The 21,927-nt window shown below is 38.1% G+C and overlaps 1 protein-coding gene across 1 annotated transcript in view; it reads right to left on the bottom strand.

The window, feature by feature from the left end:
• Nucleotides 1-604: 604 nt before the first annotated feature.
• The window catches only part of otog (otogelin), a 94,672-nt gene continuing 73,349 nt past the window's right edge, over nucleotides 605-21,927 (bottom strand). The window contains exons 49-57 of the mRNA XM_047822785.1: nucleotides 12,860-12,900; nucleotides 11,623-11,698; nucleotides 11,338-11,516; nucleotides 11,100-11,204; nucleotides 7,491-7,610; nucleotides 7,269-7,314; nucleotides 6,446-6,517; nucleotides 1,604-1,683; nucleotides 605-1,434 (exon numbers count right to left, since the gene is read on the bottom strand). Coding sequence (XP_047678741.1) covers nucleotides 1,234-1,434; nucleotides 1,604-1,683; nucleotides 6,446-6,517; nucleotides 7,269-7,314; nucleotides 7,491-7,610; nucleotides 11,100-11,204; nucleotides 11,338-11,516; nucleotides 11,623-11,698; nucleotides 12,860-12,900 — 920 coding nt within the window. The 3' untranslated portion in view covers nucleotides 605-1,233. The remainder of the gene's footprint in view (nucleotides 1,435-1,603; nucleotides 1,684-6,445; nucleotides 6,518-7,268; nucleotides 7,315-7,490; nucleotides 7,611-11,099; nucleotides 11,205-11,337; nucleotides 11,517-11,622; nucleotides 11,699-12,859; nucleotides 12,901-21,927) is intronic.

Below are 21,927 nucleotides of genomic sequence, written 5' to 3'. Positions count from 1 at the left end.
TCTTTTAGTTAAGTGTATGTGTAATATTAAGTAATTTTTTTACTGTATTTTATCTGGTGGACATGTTTTGTCCCTGATCTCAAGAATCGCTGAGATATGACATAATTTACATTTACATTATTTTCTGTTCATTATCACCCAAATGAGGATGAGTTTATTTCTGAGCCTGGTTCCTCTCAAAATTTCTTCCTCATATCATCTCCTAAACACCATGACCTGTTTTATGTACATTAAACAGTATACAAAGTCAACACAAATGCTATTTTCTATTTCTGATTTAACATTAGCTTATGTAAATTATTAGAAAATATTGGTTGATACTTTAGACTTGTCACCAAAACTGAATGTGCCCCATGTGAGTGAACCGATTGAATTGCAATAATCAACCTAGAAAACCTGAGCACAGCTAAAAAATGTTTTAATTTTTAATTTTATTTTTTGAATTTTTTTGCCTGATGCTTAGTGATTTAAAACACCTTTAGTTTATTTTCATTTGAGCAAATCAAATAATTAACAAAAAATTGTTTTATTAAAAATGAAAATACACTGCAAATAATGTTAACTATTATACACAGTATTTTCAGAAAATAAAATGCTTGTGTAAGAAGATTCATACAGTATTTAAAATTGCAATTAAATACTCATTATTAATTGTAATACTTCCATTATCAGCTTGAACATTTAATTTTTTCTTGAATTCTGGGTTCTAGTTCTCATGGGCTTTGAAGTTTGCTGCATAATATTAGGAATAGTTAATGTTCACAAAACACAGCATAATTGTAGTTATTACAAAGCAGCAGATTAATATATTCAGTAATCACTTAAGAATCACATTAAATATCACTATTTTCGATAAATGCATCTAATGTGTTTAGCTAGTTTATTTAATTATTATTATTATTTTGCTGTTTTCCCCACTCATATTCAATTCCAAATGGAGAACTGTACAAGCCACAAGCAAAGGCATATTCAGCTAGGTAAATATATTTGAATGTCTGCCAGTGTGACTGTATAAAATATGTTAAGTTCAGAAACACATTCTGTTCAAGTTACAACAGTATAACTCTGTATCCAGTTTTAGAATGCCCTTTGTTTTTATGGAGAATATGAACATTCAGAGTTGTAAAGCTGACAGTTTTATTTGAGGCATGTATGTATGTATGTATGTATGTATGTATGTATGTATGTATGTATGTATGTATGTATGTATGTATGTATGTGTGTGTGTGTGTTTTATGACCACTGACAAGAGCAGTCTGTAGGTTCTTGGATTGAATAGTTTATCCATGTGGAGTTGCTGCTGCAGTAGAGCTGAACAGAGCGCCGCTGAAGACCCATCTCCCTACAGCATTTACAAAACCGTGCATAAGTGTTGATGTTGTAGTTGTAAATGCTTGCTGAAGGGCACTTGCCATCACAGGACACTATGTTCACCTGTAAATTAGTTTGAAAACAATACATGATGCAAGTCTGAAACATTGTTAGCCTTTCTGCAAGTTATAGATTACAGCTAAGTTTCTTAGTGGGTCTTTTGCATAAACTCGTCTTGCAAGTCATAGCAAGAGACAGATAAACAGACAGGAAAAATCTGATGCCAACTCACCGGTCTGTTGCTACGGCAGTCATTTTTCCTTATTGTCATCCGCACAGTGACTTTCTGACATGATTTTCCATCCTCTTTGCCTAGAATGTATGAAAGCAGGTAGAATTTGCAGAATTTTCCAATCAAAATACATAACTGATGGATGTGGAAAAGGGGGCTGACAATATGTGTTTTATCAACTGACAAAGTAAAAGATATTGATAAAAAAAACTTTAAAGAGTGGTAGCAACACAAAGAGATATTGCCAGATCCCCTTGAATCAAATATCTTTCAAGAAAATTGATGTTTGAGTTATACCAATTTGTCCATTAATTTTGGATTGTATTTAGCCCCTGCAACATTCCAGCAGCTCATGGACAGAATCTACTTATGACACTGCTTACTTATCATTAATTTATATTAATGATAGGAAGCAGCACATGCAGCACCTGAGGGTTGTCTGGAGATTAATGAGATGGGCAGGACAATAAACCCAAATAAATGTGCAATTGGATAGGTGTGTAGATAGGATGGACTTGCAGTATCTGGGCTTCTACATGGGCAGATGCATCACCAAACTGATAAGACTGCAGTAATTGTTCCCTGCCTAAAAAGGAGGTGATACAGTTCTTAGGACTATCTGGCTATTATTCTATGTCCCTGATTGACATAGAATATGTCATTGATCTTATTAAAAGGGAGAAGCAGATTCGGTTTCTGTGTGCAAAGCAATTACAGCAGGCTTTGATTCAAGTAAAAGCTGCCCCATACTGTACAACAGCTCTCAATGCAATGGGGTAAATGTTGCAAAATAGAGAAGGATTGCATTGCTATCATGTGGGTCATCATCACCCTGCAATAATATCTATTGGGATGAGCCCTTACCTTCTATGTGGACAATTGCCCATATTTGGGACTTTATCTGCTCAAGTTCAAGGTGGTGAAAGTGAGTGGTAAGGATCTACACATGTTTGGGTTTGCTGGAATGTCTGTTTTGTGTTGCACTGAGCTGCAGAAGTGGGGAAAGATTAGTATTGCAGGAATGAGACAGCTGAGCAGCAAAGAGCTGTGTGTTTGTGTGCAACTAAAATCACTGACAAGCCAAAGTAGTAGAAAAAAGCAAAATAATAAATCTGAGTTATTTCAAGCATGCGGTGTTTAAGTTGTTAGACTACTGATTGGAAGGTTATGAGTTCAAATCCAAGGTCCACAAAGCTGCCATTGCTGGGCCTCTGAGCAAGGCCCTTAACTCTCAATTGTATAAAATGTAAATTAGACAAGGGTGTCAGCTAAATGCTCTCATTAGATGGAGGTGTGTAGCTGGCTTGAGTGAAGCCTTGTATGGAGACACCATGCAGTCCTTGTGCAGCCATGTCTATGTAAAGTACAAAATTCTACTCTTGATACTCCCTCTGGGTGTCAGGACTTTGGCCATGTGCTTTTGTTTCTGTTTGGTGTCACATGTCTGCCCCGCCCTTATCTCTTCCTCCCCACCTCTGCACACCTGTTCCTCGTGTGTCTGATTGTTATTAGTAATTAGTTGAGCCTCATTGCCTTGAGCAGCACGGAATCCGCTGTTGTCTCCTGTTGTCTGTCATTGTCGTCTTGTCCTAGTCTCTGCCTCGTGTTTTTTAAGTTATTAAACCCGCATTTATTTTAGCTATCCTGCATTTGGGTCTGAATCAGTGCACACAACTTGTCAATCTTATTTCACATAGGCTGGACATATGAAGTTACAATGTAAAGACAAGTCGTGTAATTGTAACAAATCCTTTAGCCTATGTAAATTCCTCACAGTGATAAAATTCATTTTAGATTACCGGTTGTTGGCTTCAGTAAATAACACAATTTTAAATGTAGTGTCATTCTTTTAATACAAAATTAATAATAAAAACGTTCAGATGAAAATTGCTTGATGAAAATTATTTATAAAACAAAACTGTCTAAACACATTAAAGTAGATGCACATTAAAGCCAACTGCTTATGCATTGATGATCAAACTTAAACTGTAAAATAAAGTAAATCATATAAAGCATTCAGGAGCTTGCAGAAGCCTTCATATCAGTGCCTCAAATACCTTGATCCTATGTGTGTATGCTTCAGAGAACAGAGTAGGGGCTGTATTGTCATAGCAGTTAGGAGAAAGGCCTAAACTCCACTCAGTCACCAATGTGGAAAACAGAGAATTCACTGAAGGAATTCCAGGAAATTCTCAAATCCTTCAAAAAATGAAGGTAAACTTGAACTTGGATACTGGCCAGAGATGTGCTAAATCCCAAGCCATGACATTCTTGACTGACTACTCTGTTGTCCACAACCTTGGGGGAATTAATTTTTCATACTCTACCTAATTTGTGATATTGTTCATGGTTCCAATTTTTTTGTCTCAAGACTATTTTGGTTTTGGCTCAATAACTGCTATTTCTTAGGTCCTCTGAATGCAAAACAACCCCAAATTTCCACGGCTTCACGACCAAGCGTAACAGTTTTTCTGAGATGTTTATAGTGATACTTGGTGTTTAGTTTTTGCCAAGCATGCTGATATTGTGCTTGATAACTAAATATTTTTATCTTGGTTTTATCAGTCCAATGGATAATGTTGTATATATTTTGTGGTTTGTTCAGATGTCATTTTGCAAACCACACCTTTATGCCAAATTATTTTTAGAGGAAAAAGTATTTTTTCTAGCCACTCTTTATGAAATCCATACATGCTCAATATTTTTTTAATTAAGGTGCTTACAAAGACATAGCATAGCTCATGTTTTTTTTATTTCTCTTTTTGGTCTGACCTTGTATTGAATTACAGTAGGTGTGATGATCCAGGGAAGACTAACAACTTTCTTGGAGGCTCTTCATTTGTAAACAATCCTTCTCACTGTAGAATGGTGGTTTTTGCTATTGTGTAGCTATTCTTGTTCATTCTGTGTTCATTCTTGTTTATTCTTGTTCATTCTGTGTTCAAGCATTTCAAATATCCACAGATTTTGCTATAGTCTTTTAAAGACACACTATGCTTCTCTGCTTGTTCAGCTGACAGGGTTTGTGTACTATAAAGAACATTATTACTGTATTTAACTGAGACCTACACGATACTCAGTGGTAAACAGAGTGTCCTTAAAGCTGCCCTTTCAATTTAGCTCAGCAATATGTGTAAATTCCAAAAAATGTAGCAAAAACATCTGGTTATACTTTGATTTTGAATTTTAATGAACAACTTGTAAAAGCTTGAGGGTATGGTTGCAAGATAACACAAAATTCAAATGGTTCACAGAAAGATGTGAAACTAGCCAATATTGTTGCAACAAAAAAAGCCAAACAGATTTTTGTTTCTTTGTTTTCTCAGCCATTTTGTGGGAAAAAGTTAAGAATGTTGCATTTTTGATATGCAATTGATCTTGCCCTAAATAACAAGTTAGTGATTCAAACACAATAGACTTCACTATGTAATGTAGTTAATTTTCCGAAAATGAAAACCAAAATTCAGCATAATAGTATCCAGTGTTTTTTTTTTCATAAAATTGAAAAGTTAAATTTGCTTAAAAGCATAAATATATGATTCTGGAGCAATGGAAAAGGGGCATTTCATCTGATTCCCGATTTACCCTGTTGTAAAATACTGGGTACATCAGTATAAGAGAGGTAGATGTCCACCTTACAAGCCTGCCCGCTTACTTTCTTCCCTGATGGCACAGGCATATGTCAAGATGACAAGGCCAGGATTTATTTGGCACAAATTGTGAAAGAGTGGTTTCTAACACATCACTTTCACACATTCCTGCCTGCTTACTTTCTTCCCTGATGGCACAGGCATATGTCAAGATGACAAGGCCAGGATTTATTTGGCACAAATTGTGAAAGAGTGGTTTATAACACATCACTTTCACACATGGATTGGCCACCATAGAGTTCAGATCTTAACCCCATTGAGAATCGTTTGGATGTGCTGGAGAATAATTTATGAAGTAGTCAAACTTTCTCATCAGTAATACAAGATCAATACAGATCTTGTGCTGGGACATTGCATAAGCATATTGAAATGATACCACAGTAAAGCCACAATGTGTTCATTATATATACACACACTCAAATACTGTATAGTGTAGAGGGTACTGCATCCACCCACATTCCTTAGTGAGGTACCAAATTTAGAGAAGCATACACAGTCTGACCATTTATATGAGCATTATTCTTTCCCCACTTGGCTGGACAATATCTAACACTCTAACACTAAACTATTTTCATGAAAATGCTATGGTATTGTACCTACAATATAATGTAAAACAGAAAACAAATGTCCCACCACCCCAAACAAGTACAAATAAAAACAGTGAAAACTAGAAGTAGAACAGGAACTACATTGTAGAGCTCGAAAGTACTGTAATGGTTTGGGTAATGTGGCAGAGTGCTGCTTTTTTTAAAAATCATGGAACCGTGGAAATCTACTCATGAAAACAGTCTATTATGAATTTAAATGGTCTAGACTCATGTCTTTGCCATATTACCCAAAATATTACTACACTCTAGAACCACAGACTACATAAATACAACACAAAACATTACTTGCCCAGGCTTTAGAAATCATGCAAATAGATAAACAAAATTTATCAACTGGCCACTACCAACAGTACATTGTTGGCAATCAACAATGCACTGCCCAACAGAGCAAAATGGGGAAAGATTATTATAAAGAAGGTAATATGTTTAGACTAATTCCAAACAAAATGGGATGCCCTTTAATTTAGTAATTGGCTCTTTTTTTAAAAACATTTTTAGCTTCCTGTAGGTTAATAGGGAAGTACATTGTTGGAAATCAACAATGGTGATGGTGAGCCTTCATAATTAATATACATTTTGGGTACCTCGGTCACAGTTAGTACTAGTGGTGGGTTTCAGTGTGTTAACAAGGAAGGGGAAGATTGAGTGTCCAGTGCCTGAAGAGATTGGTACAATCTGTTATTATCATATTAAACAGGAATTATCCATTTATTAAACAGTAATATATAAAACCTGCATGCATAAATATCTAACATCATGGACTCTATTTTCATGATCATATCGTATGCAAAACAACAATGAACAGGAGCAGAGCATTGTTTTTAGTGTTGTCATATTAGGAGCTAACTTGGATGTACTGCTTAGGTATCCCATGAAATTTTTAGTTAGATGTTTTTTAATTGGTTACAGTTAGCAATTTTTTGTGGCAGACATCCACAAAACTGTATTTTAAGTGTGAACAAGATGTCCAAAATAGTTGTTTATTTATTTATTTATTTATTTTTTGTAACAATAGAAACATAGTGCCAACTAAAATAATTGACACAAAAATATGATTGTGCTGCCACAAAAATTAAGCCCCATATGTTAAGGATTTTCAATTCTTTATATTTCAATGAATATAAAACAAAAGTTCTCGAGATTGTAGAACAATTAAAAAACACAGAACACCAAATATAGTACAACATTGATTTTGGAACCAAAGTAAACAAAAATATAAATCAATACTCAGACAAATGGTGGCTGTGCAGTTAAAATTTCTTGTTGGGAAATGATCAATCTTTGTTACAAGCATAGTGATCTTCTGACTTTTCCATTAAAAGTATCTTTCAGTCCTGGAGAGTGGAATGACTGGATTTGTCCTTTAACTAATTTAAATTGATGTAATAATATAATGATAAAACTCACATGTTTTGCAGCATCCCTCCATGTATGTCATTACTGTGCCTCCGATCTAGGACAAGTAAATTCAGAACATATATGGGAGAGCATTATAAAATTTCAGTTGCATTTATAAAACAGGATAGAGCACATTTTAATTAAAGAACAAAAATTAATATTACAAATGCTATGAGAAATGCTAAGAGAAATAGAATACAAACATTAAAAGGTATACACATGTTTGTTTACCTTTATGCACTCTGTTTCATTGAACGGGGGACAGCTATAGGAGTTAGACACCAGAACTGGTCCAGACTGTGTGTCTGTACATTCATAGCGCATGCACTCAGACACCCAGCTCTTCCCAGGCTGGAACAGCAACATATATGAGAACCTTTCACAGCATATCACATATAATGCTATCAAAGTATATAAATTATCTTATATTTCTTAACTCTTAATTTTTTATGCTTCATAAAAGATTCAGTACAATGACTTACAAAACAATGCTCTGTAATTTTAAAACATTATAAAACCTCTTTCAAATATGCTCATGTAAGAAATATTCCATTTGTTTTATTTATTCACACTTAAATCCATTTAAACACATTTAGTAATTGTGCAGTACAGTATGCATTAACTATATATTAATATATCATAATACTATATATTAACTGTTTCAACTGTTTTGTATATTGTTCTGTGAGTTTCAGGAATCTCTTTGCGTTTTTTGAGCTTACAAATAAGTTCCCAGGTCAGAAAATGCTGATTGTACAGTGTAACAAGATTGCACTCCACTATACATTACATACAGGTACACTGTGCAAGGATCAGCTAGCAACAATGCTGCCAGATCTGTACCATGTGTTAACAGTTTATGGCATAATCCAATATTCTCTGAATGTGCAAACAAATCATGTTACAAAACTTGAGTGCCACAGTTTTAACATACAACTCGAAATAAAATAAAATAAAATAAAGCAAAACATTAAATTTTCTGCAATGTAATTAGAAGAAGAAGAAGAAGAAGAAGAAGAAGAAGAAGAAGAAGAAGAAGAAGAAGAAATGGTAATATACTTCATTCATAGGCAACTTTTTATGCAGCCTTAAGTGGCCTTCACACTGCACACAAAAAAATGGACACGACTGTCAGATTTCGCCCCCTAGTGACAGTCACACGGAATGTGCGATATGATCGTGTAGACGTCAACATGGGAGAGAAGCATTCTCGTGGTCTCGGAAAACCCATTACAATATGATCGTGACACCCAAAAATAACCACAAAAATCTTCTCCTTTAAGACGCAACTCTTGCACTAAACGGTGATACTCACTGAGACTTTTTCTCTGAGTCAGGTAGTGTTTTATCCACACTAATTTGCAATGTTCTCTTTTGCGTCTCCAGTAAAGGAGAGCAACAGCAAGAGCCTGTATTCTCTCTCCAATGAAGGAATTAATTATTGAAGGAGTTCAAACAATCAATGCAACAATAAATCCAGCAAGACCGCACATAATTTTTTGAGGAAACATGGATACAAAGTTTGACAGAGTCTCCGGTCAGAGAGATCTGTGGAGCTGTGGCCGTAAGGTCTCTGGTGCATGTCGTGGCAGCAATCCTCGAACCCAGTGGTGGACCCCGGAAGTAAGTCAAGCTGAAGTAGGAGTCCTATCGAGCCTGGTTGGCTCGGGGGACTCCGGAGGCAGCTGATAGGTACCGGAGGGCAAAGCGAGCTTCGGCCCGGGTGGTTGCGGAGGCAAAAACTCGGGTCTGGGAGAAGTTCGGTGAGGCCATGGAGAAGGACTATTTGTTGGCCTAGAAGAAATTCTGGCAAACTGTCCGGCGCCTCAGGAGGGGGAAGCAGTGCCCTGCCCACATTGTTTACAGTGGGAGTGGGAATCTGCTGACTTCGACTGGGGACAGCCTCGGACAGTGGAAGGAGTACTTCGAGGTTCTCCTCAACCCCACTGACATGTCTTCCATTGAGGAAGCAGAGGCCGGGGGCTCAGTTGTGGACTCGTCGATCCCCCAAGCTGAGGTCACTGAGGTAGTTGAGAAGCTCCTCAGTGGGAAGGCACCGTGGGTGGTGGTCCATCTGTTAAAGAAGGGGGACCGGAGAGTGTGTTCCAACTACAGGGGGATTACACTCCTCAGCCTCCCAGTAAAAGTCTAGTCGATAGTCGAACCTCGGATTCAGGAGGAACAATGTGAGTTTCGTCCCGGTCATGGAACACTGGACCATCTCTATACCCTTGCCAGGTTGCTGGAAGGTTCATGGGAGTTTGCCCAACCAGTTCACATGTGCTTTGTGGATCTGGAGAAGGCATTTGACTGTGTCCTTCGTGGTGACCTGTGGTGGGTGCTCTGGGAGTATGGGGTCCGGGGCCCTCTGCTAAGGGCTGTCCGGTCCCTATATGACCGGAGCAAAAGTTTGGTTCGCATTGCCGGCAATAAGTCAGACTTGTTCCCGGTGCATGTTGGACTCCGGCAGGGCTGCCCTTTGTCACCGGTCCTGTTCATTATTTATATGGACAGGATTTCTAGGCACAGTCTGGGGCCGGAGGGAGTCCGGTTTGGGGACTACAGGATTTCATCTTTGCTTTTTGCAGATGATGTTGTCCTGTTGGCTTCCTCAAATTAGGACCTTCAGCGTGCACGGGGACGGTTTGCAGTGTGAAGCGGCGGGGATGAGATCAGCACATCCAAGTCCAAGGCCATGGTTCTCAGCCGGAAAAGGGTGGCTTGCCCCCTTCAGGTTGGTGTAGATCTCCTGCCTCAAGTGGAGGAGTTTAAATATCTTGGGGTCGGATGGAGCGGGAGATCGACAGGCGGATCGGTGTATCTTCTGCAGTTATGGGGTCGATATACCGGTCTGTTGTGGTGAAGAAAGAGCTTAACCACAAGGTGAAGCTCTCTATTTACCAGTCGATCTACGTTCCTACCATCACCTATGTTCATGAGCTTTGGGTCATGACCGAAAAGACAAGATCCCGGATACAGGCGGCCAAAATGAGATTCCTCCGCAGGGTGGCTGGGCGCTCCCTTTGAGACAGGGTGAGGAGCTCGGTCACTCGGGAGGAGCTCGGAGTAGAACCGTTGCTCCTCCACATCGAGAGGAGTCAGCTGAGGTGGCTCGGGCATCTGTTCTGGATGCCTCCTGGATGCCTCCCTGGGGAGTGAGGTCTGGCCATCCCTGCTTAGACTGCTGCCCCCGCGACCCGGCCCCCGGATAAACGATAGAAGATGGATGGATGGATGGATGGATGGATGGATGGATGGATGGATGGACAAAATAATTAATAATTTATTACTTTTTATCAATAACAATGTATTTAAAACAAAAATATTGTTTAAAGTTACAAAATTACTAAAGTTAATATTGATACTTTTCAATAGTTCTTATCACCTCGCGCACACGAACCTGATTGGACAACATTGGAATACATCACATCCGGTCGGCATATGCGGTGTAGCCGCACAAGTTTAAATTTTTTAGCGGATCCACCGCTCAAAACGGATCCGAAAATTACGGATCCGCAGATTGTCAGCACCTCACGCAGTGACTTTGGGACTCTCCATAGGAAATGAATGACTTCCGTTTATCGGCGGTCGTTTGTCGTGTGCAGTGTGAAGTCCTCTTTAGAATTAAATCTTTATTATTTTGAAAAAAAATTAAACACTTCATATAAACCTGTACTTAGAAGTACAGATTTCTATACAGATTTGTAGTACAGACAAATGTCTGTACTACCTTTGATTTGTATTAGAATGTGTGGCTTAGTCCATACAATTTTGTGAAATACAAATGTCCATACAAATTTGTGAATGTTTAATGTTCATTATATATTTACATTTTCTCACCTTATACAAAGCTATGGATCCATTGTCATTGTGGTACATACAGGACACATTCTTACACACTCCACAACATGCACTCCGGTCTTTAGATGGTACATAAACCTGGTTCTGAGATACAAAGCACATAATATTTATAAATATGCATGTTTATAAGTGCTTATATTCGTTTATACATGTATTGTTTTCTGTGCATTTCTCTGTGCTTATGCGCCTGATTGTGCATATGTGTTTGAGTACTCACTGGCTGACACTGTGCAGTGCAGTTAATACTGGTTGCTTTTATGAGGTAGAATCCAGTGGCAGAGTCAAATGTGTCTGTGCATCTGGTGATATAACAGACTCCCAAAGCACTGTGCTCAATCAAAGATTGTCCTGGTCTCATTATTCCCCTATTTCCATCCACACACACTGCACTTCTCACTGTACACACAAATGCTGCAGTTTTGACACATACAAATATACATGAAAGAATAATTAATTTTAAATAATAAAAATAAAAAGTTTAGCTTTATCTCTTTGTTCTCACCACAATGATAATGTTTGCATCCACAGGGATTCTCAGAGTCTGCCATAAATGCTCTGTGTAATTGCAAATTCTCACCCTTTAAAACACAGACAAAAGTGACCTAAATGACTTGGACAGTGTAGTTTGGCATAATGTCATTATGTTAGATAACTTCTAATTCTCAATCTCCAGATTAATTCAGTAGAGATCACTTACTAATTGATTTCATTTAGCTTTGGACGTAATATTCAGAATATTCAGGGTGGATTTTTGTAAACTATATATGTGTTAGTTAAATGAATGTGAATTAGTTATATAAGAATATATATAATAAGAATATTCTCTATGGAGTTAATGCAAATTAGAAAGAGATATAGAGATATATAAATAGCAAATAAACTGTTTATACTAGTATGATTATTTTATACACGGTAAACAAAAACAAATACTACATATTGCATAAATAATGTACAAAATTCACTGAAAAGCAACTGAGAAATAATTGTAAGGAGTTTATCATAAAAGCTAATATACAAATGCAGGTATGGGAGCAAAGCTGGAGTAAACACATGTGCACTGCATATACAGATATATGAGAAATTAAAGGTCAAAACAGAGGCTCTTATGCCATCAGAGGCATTTTGCTGGCATGGTATGGTGTTTATGTTATATATTACTATATGTTCATGTTATATATTAATTTCATATATATTATATATGAGGAAATTAATGGAATTCAATAATTTTAACATACAACTAGTGTATATTCATTTAAGCAATTTTCCAATCAGCCAATTGTGGAGCTGCAGTGTAATGTAAGAAAGCATGCAGATACCGGCCAAGAGCTTCAGTTAACGTTCACGTAAACATATGTGATCATAGAGACTTGTGTGAGGATTTTGTAAATGTAATCCTTCTATTTTCATATTCAACAGTTTCTATAGTTTGCAAAAATGCACTGCAAAAAACGAAACACTTGCAGTGAGTCAGTTTTGCAAGCGGACATACTTTGCTGATAAGAGAGGACAGAAGTGAATAGCCAAACTGGTTTTAGCTTACAGGTTACCTACAGTAACTCAAATAATTCTTTACCAAACCTCATTTCAGTATGTTGACTATTATACAGTACTCATTTTAAACTGAAATTATTTGAAATGTGTATTTGAAATTTATTTGAAATGTGAAGAAATCTGAAAAACAGCCAGTAAAGATAAAGAATTACTTAAATCTAAATAATAAATAGTCTAAACTGTCTTACCATGGCACATTTAGGCTGAGAGATTGTCTCACATGCACATTCTGAAAGAGAAAAGCTTGAGTACTTAGTTATAACATACTTACAGAGGTGTGTGTAAAACCACATGCACTTAAACACCAGCACTTGCACAATGGGCCCCATCCAGACACACACATTATTATACTCTTTCACACACATAATCAAATTTCCATCACATATCATTGTCTTTTACACATAATATATTCACTATCAAACCTCTTCCACACAATAAATACTCTCTAACAAACTATCATCATCTTACACACTATTATAAGCTACATCACCCACCGTTTTACTCTCTCACACAATATATAGTCTTCCATACTCTTTCATACACCATCAAACATTTTTTATACGCCATCAAACATTTTTTACACATAGTCATACTCTCGGTCATACAAATGCCATCAAACCTTTAACCTTTAATAATGCGCTCGGTGTACATGGTTGACATGAGATTAATCAGAGTAAATTAGTATGTCATCAATGTAAACTATAACATGCCAGTTTAGGAAATCCTTGAGAATTTCACTGACAAAACTTGGAATACTAATGTTGCGTTAGTCAGGCCATACAGCATAACCAAATATTCATAGTGCCCCCTAGATGTTAGAAAAGCTGTCTTCCATGCCTTTCTCAAAAACTTGTCCCAGACTGCTGCAGCCTAATCCAAAGCTCTCCTTGTAAGAAGACTCAATAGGAAAGTACACTTGGTGTAAGGCATCTGGCTGGTGGTTGAAAAACACAAAAGGAACTACTGGCAAAGGAAGCCTTTACAGCAGTAGGCGGATCTATTGAAAATTTCCAGTAAAGCCATGTGGAGAGGCTCCACTCTGGGTGCATATGAATTGTGCAATGCTTGAAGAAGCTAAAAAAGCTTGGATCTAAGCTATATCTGCTGGGTTCACTAATGGTGAAGAATCCTGTCATGTGGAGGCGGCTGAATCCATATGGAGGATATAACTGAGCTTTAATGGAGATAAGGTGCCTACTAAGGGCTTGGACATTTCATGTCAATACTGCAGTCATTATGGGATTCTACTTATTATTATACTGCATAGAACACAGAACAGAAGCCGTGCAAATGTTTTATTGTGCTAAATTTTGATTTTGCTTATTTTGGGGGCGGGGCTACACGTGACGTCAGTTCCCCTCATCGTGCTGAGTGTTCTATGTTGTGTAACTGAGATATGGCTTCTTTATATTGCAATATGGTTCGTAAGGTGCACTACATGGTTGCTGGGGTATGGCTACAGAGTTACTATGGTTATATTTGCAGACTAGTTTCTCACCTGCAACAAAAGAGCACACCTGAAAATCCATTTATCTTTTCCTGAAACAAGCGCCATGAAGATCTTGAACTAAAGCATCAATCAGAGATTTTACCGGGAAAAAATGTAATCACGTTACAATAAGGATCATTAGTTCAAATGTAATGTATTAACTAACATTTACTAACCATAAGCAATAAATTATTGTATTTAGTAATCTTTGTTAAAATAAAGTTTATTCTTTGTTCATGTTACTTCACAGTACATTAAGTAATGTTAACACGGTGTTAATAATGTATTAGTAAATGTTGAAATTAACATGAACAAAATGAATAAATGCTGTAGAAGTGCAGTTCATTATTAGTTCATGTTAAGTAATGTGGTAAATAATGTCAACTAATGAACCTTTATTATAAAGTGTTAGAAAAAATACTGCACAAGGGTGGTTTCGAACCCAGAAACTCTTGCATGCTAAACGAAAATTGCTATCCCCTAGGCCATTCAGGAACACGAAAAAGTCTTTGCGGTTTTATGTATTAATTCACTATTGTGAAGAATGGTGATTCTAACAGTACCCAAGCTTTATTATATTAAAGTCATTCTTATCATTCTTTGTGATATACATGTGTCATATGTTTAAAAAATAATTATGTAATGTGAGGAGACAAAGAAAAAATGAGCTTAATTTGAATTAATGGGTGGCTCTTAAAAGAGCCGTTGCTGCTCTTAAAAGGACATTAGTTTAAAGTGAAATAAAAAATGATAAAAACTACACTGATAGTTGAAAACAACAAAAAGTTATACAAATGGCAGAAACAACAACATATGTGACCGCCGTGCCGTCCACGGCACACCACCACTAGTTTTAAGCATTAAATCCTCTGAATACACGGTTAAATGTTATACTGTTTGAAAGCTTAGACTCTCAGGATTTTATTAAGCCCACACACAAAGCATAATATGATTTATAGACATCATACTAATTTAATCCAAGTTGATAGTCACCTGAACTAGGCAGCGCTAGTCCAGTTGTTCACTTACTTTTAAACGTTTCCCTTTCTTCACTGGGGTAATATTTTCCAAAACAAATGCTTGTAAAAAATCCCCAAGAGTCTAAGGAACTGGAATATGTAAGCCTTTTAATCCAAAACGCTTTAATCCAAAACGCTCGCCTCACAAATATTACGTTCACTTCTGTCCTTTGTTTCGGCTCTCACTTGTCCTAGGAGGCTTATAAAACTACACTGAGGCGTCAGATTTGTAGTCCAGGGCCTAACGAATCAAAATCATGAAAATAGTGGGCGATCCCACAATATATATATATATATATATATATATATATATATATATATATATATATATATATATATATATATATATATATATATATATATATATACACCTCTCCACCAAAGCTACAACGCCACTGCCGATTGCAGCCGCTCAGCTCCAGACGTCACCTAAACCAGGCCCGATATCACAATATTTTGCGCATGCGCGGTATTGGTGCGGCTTTAGGTGACGTCTCTCAGTTAACCTCTCGTCCATGGAAAGTCACACAAACCCGAGAGAAATACACCACAGTAAATAAAACGGAAATAATTTTATGTTCCTTGGGCGGCCCGGTAAGATTTGGTACCGGTCCGTGGCCCGGAGGATGGGGACCACTGCTTTAGCAAGCACATTAATAATAATAATAATAATAATAATAATAATAATAATAATAATAATAATAATAATAATAATAAGAAGAAGAAGAAGAAGAAGAAGAAGAAGAAGAAGAAGAATGCAGAATAACAATAATGATGCTTTGCAAGCACCATTATTATTATTATTATTATTATTATTAATAATAATAATAATAATAATAATAATAATAATAATAATAATAATAATAATAATAATAATAATAATAATAATAATAAGCTTATAAAGGAATTTGAACTACATTTGAACTTATAAAAGAATGTTGGCTTCTACAAAGCCAACATAATGAGTCACAGATCATTTAAATCTCTGTGTGCCAGCCTATGTGTTTATAATGTAGCCAAACATTCAAGGATATGTAAACTTTTGATCAGGGATGTTTAGATTATTTCAGATATCATTAGGTTTTCAAAAGGAGTCAAACAACATGTGATAATTAATGACACTATCCTTAAATGAGAAAAAAATTGTTTACCAATTTCTTTCAGGGTATGCAAACTTTTGAGCGCAGTTGTATATAATCCACTACAATGATCTGTAGTCGATAATATTTACCAGAAGACCAATTTTTAAATCAGAAATACAATGCATCAGTATGAAAAGTAAGCATGCTAACAAACATTATCTATATATTTATGAACAAAAGCCAATAACTAAGTTAAAAGCCAACAGGTACAGCAGTAGCCAGGTGCAAGTTGCACAGAGTCATTTCATATGAAAAAAAAAAACAGCAGCAAATCAGCATGTTGAGCTCCCAAGCCACTGAAACTGCTAATCCTGCTCCAGTTTATGCTGTTCTCCCACCTGCATCACGTTGCATCGTTCTACCAGAAAATGTTGCTGCTAATCCAGCCAGCTTTAGGGCAGTCATGTTGCAGTGTTTGCTTTGCAGGTCAAGAGGGATTTTCTGATAGCATCAGGGCCACAGTTCAACAGCCAGCTGACAGAATAGGCTCTGGAGTGGTCAACCACTGTATAAATCCAAGAGCAGACTGATTCCTATGACTATTTCCTGCTGCAATTCCACCTGGTTTTTGACAATACATTAGAGGGAAAAGAAACCAATGAGCAGCTCATCAGCCTCAAACAAGGAACCCAGAGCATGGCTGAGTATGCTTTTAGCTTCTGTACAGAACCCGGAATTCACAGCTGAGCAAGCGTATGCCAATTCTTGCTCCACCACGGTGAGTCCTGTGTATTATTTTTCATGCCAGTAGTTTGTGATTTTGGTGCAGATTGGATATGACGATTTTGTTCTAACATTTCTAGAATGTCATAGATGTCAACCTCACAAAATAATTTCAATTAATCCTGCATTCACTTAAGCCCCAAGCTACTGATGACCATCATCAATGTAGTCATTACCCAAAGCTCAGAACCTCTCACCTTTCATATTAGCACCATAACCACAACAGTTCCCAATTATGCAGGGGTTCCCATGGAGGCACACACAACCATCAAATCTCATAGCAGCAACAACAGATTGTACTATGATCAGTACACTGTCATGAAAATTGTCTATGTCCAATCTCTGTTTAAGTGATACATTCATCCCTCCATGTCAGCTACTTCTGTAGGATTTTACTTTGTTGGCAAATGTAAATTGATTTCAGTTCAATTAAATTTTATTTGTGTAGTAGTGATGGCCAGTTCGCGAAGGAATCGTTCTTTTGAACCGATTCTTTTTAGTGAACTGGAGGTACCGGTTCACCAAATCATGCCTGACAGCCCCTCCAACTCTAAATAAACTAATATCCCGGAGTATATGTAACTCCTGTACACAGAACTGAGACATGTTGTGCTGAGAGAACTGTGAGCTCGAGCTGTTGATACTGTGCATGCGTGAATTACTGAACCGATACAGCGAATCATCAGTACAGAACTGAGAACTGCTTGTTTCAGACGTGTCTGACATACTGAGAAGCGATTAGCTGTTGATACTGCGCATGCGTGAACCTTCAGAGCAAATTATACATATTGGGATATGCATAGTAACTAGTCATAGGCTATTAAACATTTTTATAAAATCATACTCAATAAAAGATCTCAAATCATACTCAAAAAAAGTTCACTCAATAAATGTCAGTTAATTTTACTATTGACTGTTGTGCAGGTTAGTCTGTATTTTTATATGCCGTTGATGAAGATTGGTTTAAGTTTAGTTTATCTTTAAGACACGTAAAACATCCACGTTTGCACATCAATGCCTGTACTGGGTGTTTTAATTGCAAAACTTAAATGTAAGAAACGTATTCAACTAAAGTTATGATTACAAAGAACTTTTTGAATGTGTTAAATTGATTGTCTTAATATCTGCCGGCCGCAGGATGATGAAATTTGCGTAAATACGTCATTGTGAATGATGTCATTACGTCAGGACGTAAAAGAACTGGTGAACTGGATTTTTGAACTGGTTCATTAAATCGAACTGTCTGAAAGAACCGGTTTGTGGAAAAGAACCGAACTTACCTTCACTATTGTGTAGTGCTTTTACAGAACATAAGAAATATAGACTAAAAAGTTTTTCTCCAAAATCAAGATCTTTGACACCTTTAGGGCTTAGTGGTTAGCACGTTCGCCTCACACCCCCAGGGCCGGGGTTCGATTCCCGCCACCGCCTTGTGTGTGTGGAGTTTGCATGTTCTCCCCGTGCCTCGGGGGTTTACTCCGGGTACTCCGGTTTCCTCCCCCAGTCCAAAGACATGCATGGTAGGTTGATTGGCATCTCTGGAAAATTGTCCGTAGTGTGTGAGTGTGTGAGTGAATGAGAGTGTGTGTGCCCTGTGATGGGTTGGCACTCCATCCAGGGTGTATCCTGCCTCGATGCCCGATGACGCCTGAGATAGGCACAGGCTCCCCGTGACCCGAGATGTTCGGATAAGCGGTAGAAAATGAATGAATGAATGAATGACACCTTTAGCGCAGTCTTTGGGTAGAAAGGCTGACAACACTAATGGGCTGTTTGACATTATCTTGTGGAGCCTTAAATTCGATTCTGCCAGGGATGCTTGTGTCCTGCAAAGTAAGTCAACAGCTTCAGCAGCAGTCGGAAATAACCTCAGACCGTCATCCACATACTGTAAAAATCTCTCTTCACAAAGTTGTAGGTGTCGGCCCCATGCATAAACTCTCCATCTTTGGCAGCCGATGAAGTCCTAAAATCGCCACTGCTGGGGAGGGGCTATTTCCGAACACGGACTTTCATCCTACATTCAATCACATAACCACAGGAACCTCAAATAATCTCTGTGATCTTCTCTCACTGTGAAACAGTGGAACATTTGCTGTATATCAGCAGTCACGGCAACAGGCTCTTTTCTGAACTGGATCAGCACACCTAACAAACTGTTGTTTAAATCTGGTCCAGGCAAAAGGACGCTATTCAGTGAGAGACCCTGATATTGAGCACTGGAATCAAACACCACTCTAATTTGGTTGGGCTTTTTTAGGTGATAAACCACAAAGTATGGTAAATACCAGCGTTCCTGGTAAATGCTTAGGGGAGCAGCATACTCTGCATGATTGTTTTCAAACAACCTTTGCATGAAGTCTGTGAACTGCTGATTCATCTCTGGTCTTTTCAGCAAAGTCCGACAAAGAGAGTAGAGACGCATAAGAGCATGCTCTTTGTTATTGGGAAGAAGAGGTCTAGGGCATCTGAAGGGGAGAGGACTCACCCAGCTATTGTCACTATCTCTAAAAAACTCGTTGTCCATGATCTCCAGGAAGATATGATCCTCAACATACACAAGTTTGTCATCATCCCTTGTGTGCTTGAACACCGAACAGCCAAGGAGATTTTCTCTGCTTGCACATGCACCCTTGTAGACATGAGGGATACCTTGTGCTTCAGCTGTGAGACATAAGCTATCCTTCAAGTTGATGTGACTTTGACATGGGGGAAAGTATGAGGTTCTACCATTGTCCAGCACATGTGTCTTGCAACTCAACACACTTGGCTTGTGAGAAGCATATATCTCCAATTATAAGCCAGCCTGGACTCTCAGAGCATCATGACCCAACAGGATGAGGATCTGGGCACAGCCTCACCTCGGGGTACCACCCACAGTCCAACGGCCAGACTGAACGCCTCAATCAAGAAATCATCCGCTTTCTCCAAACTTACTGTCAACACAATCAAAACGAGTGGAGCAGGTACCTTATATGGGCTGAATATGCCCAGATCTCTTTGATCAAACCTGCCACCGGCCTGACACCCTTTCAGTGTGTCCTAGGCTACCAGCCCCCCTTATTCCCGCGGTCCGACACACCCACCGATCTGCCGGCCGTTGATGATTGGGCCACGGCACACCGACAGCTACGGAGAGCCATTAGGACACAGAAAACCCAGGCTGACAGACACCGCAGGGAACATCCCGAATACCAACCCGGACAGTGGGTTTGGCTTTCGACCCATGACATCCGCCTCCGCCTACCCTGCCGTAAGCTCAGTGGGGCCATTCCGAATCCTCAGGCAAATCAACCACACTTGAACTTCATATCAGTGCGAGGTCTCGACTTGTCTTTGTACTGTCATTCTGAGCGTTTACCTGTGTTCTGATTTCCCCGTTGAGACTCTGTTTCCTGATTCTGACTTTTCTGATTGGTGCTAATACTCCGGGGACGGGTCTCTATGGTGACGCTCGGATGGTGGTTCGTTGCTTGTGACACTGGTAAGGGATATAAAAAGATTTGAAAGGAATTTGTAATCAGCCATTCTACTGTCTGGAAAGGTGTAGAGCAGGGGTTCCCAACCTTTTTTTGTGATAGGGAGGAATTGAGGAATTTTAATGCCTCAATTTTAAGATGCATCGTTTGGAACATATCACTGTGTAAAACAGTAACAGCCTAACATTTAATTGCATATAATGAACATGGTGGCAACAAACTTGGAATATACCAATCTTTTTGAACTTTCAGACCGGTTCACAAAATGATTCCCTTTTCTCCCATACAATTAGGTCTACTTCAAAAGCAACTTACACAGCACTCACTCACTAGCAGGTGGCAGTAATGGCAAAATGTATGAAAATACCAGTCCATTTCACCTGTCAAAACTCTCCAAAACCACTAAAGACAATCACTTCAACAGCAACTTAGTGTTTTCACTCACCAATAGGTGACAACAAAGGCTAATTGTATGAAAATAAGAGAGTTTCAATATTCAGACAGTTTTAGAATACAATAGCGCAAACACAGTGATTTCAGCCAATAATTTTGGCTAATTTTGGCCAATAAATAAAAGTATAAAATTAGAGATTAAGCTTTAACCTTTAACAAAAAATACCAGACCAGACAAATGAAAACAGAACATGAACTGCTTATTGATATTACTATAGTCTATTTGCACCCATAAAACACATATATGCATCCAAATTCCAGGATGCAATAAAACGAAATTTGAAAAGGTCTGTTTCACAAATATGAACAAAAACCAGCTTACAGTCTGATATCCATATCAGTGAGACCCCTGGGATTGCTTGGCAGCCACAAAAACATCATACCGGGGCTTGATGGTTGACAATGAGACACGCAGGGTATTCCTCACACCCAGTCTGTTTCTAAGTTTGGTCTTAGTGGCAGTCATGACAGAAAAACCTGCCTCGCACAGGTATGAAGTCGGGAACGGGAGCAGGGTTTTCAGTGCAAGGGTGCTGATCTCAGTGTATTCTTTTGATGCTTTGATCCAGAAGGATGTCAGTGGTGTTGAAATAAAGAGTTTTCAGGCCTCTGTCATTTTTGAGCTCTAGCAGCTGGTCTTGATGAGAGCTGGTTCTGACCATCATCATCTTCAGAATTAGAATCAAAATTTACTTCTATCAGCATGAAAGTTTTTACATACAATGAATTTGCTTTGGTGTTTTAGTGCAAAATAGGGATGTTAACGATTAATCGACAATAAGCAGGTTCATGCGCGGGCGTGCTGCTCAACCGCAAAACATGTAAAGAGAGCACACCGGAGTTATGTTTGGGACCATTTTACACCATCATGACTATAAGTTTGCATGTTCATTTGCTGCCTTTTGTTTTGTGCAAATGTGAGTTGTAATATTGTGTTTATTTTGTAATATT

Source organism: Tachysurus fulvidraco, chromosome 1 (genome assembly GCF_022655615.1).
Source record: "Tachysurus fulvidraco isolate hzauxx_2018 chromosome 1, HZAU_PFXX_2.0, whole genome shotgun sequence".
Taxonomy (NCBI): Eukaryota; Metazoa; Chordata; class Actinopteri; order Siluriformes; family Bagridae; genus Tachysurus; species Tachysurus fulvidraco.
Note: the sequence above shows the minus strand (reverse complement) of the source record. Positions and strands in the feature narration are given on the sequence as shown.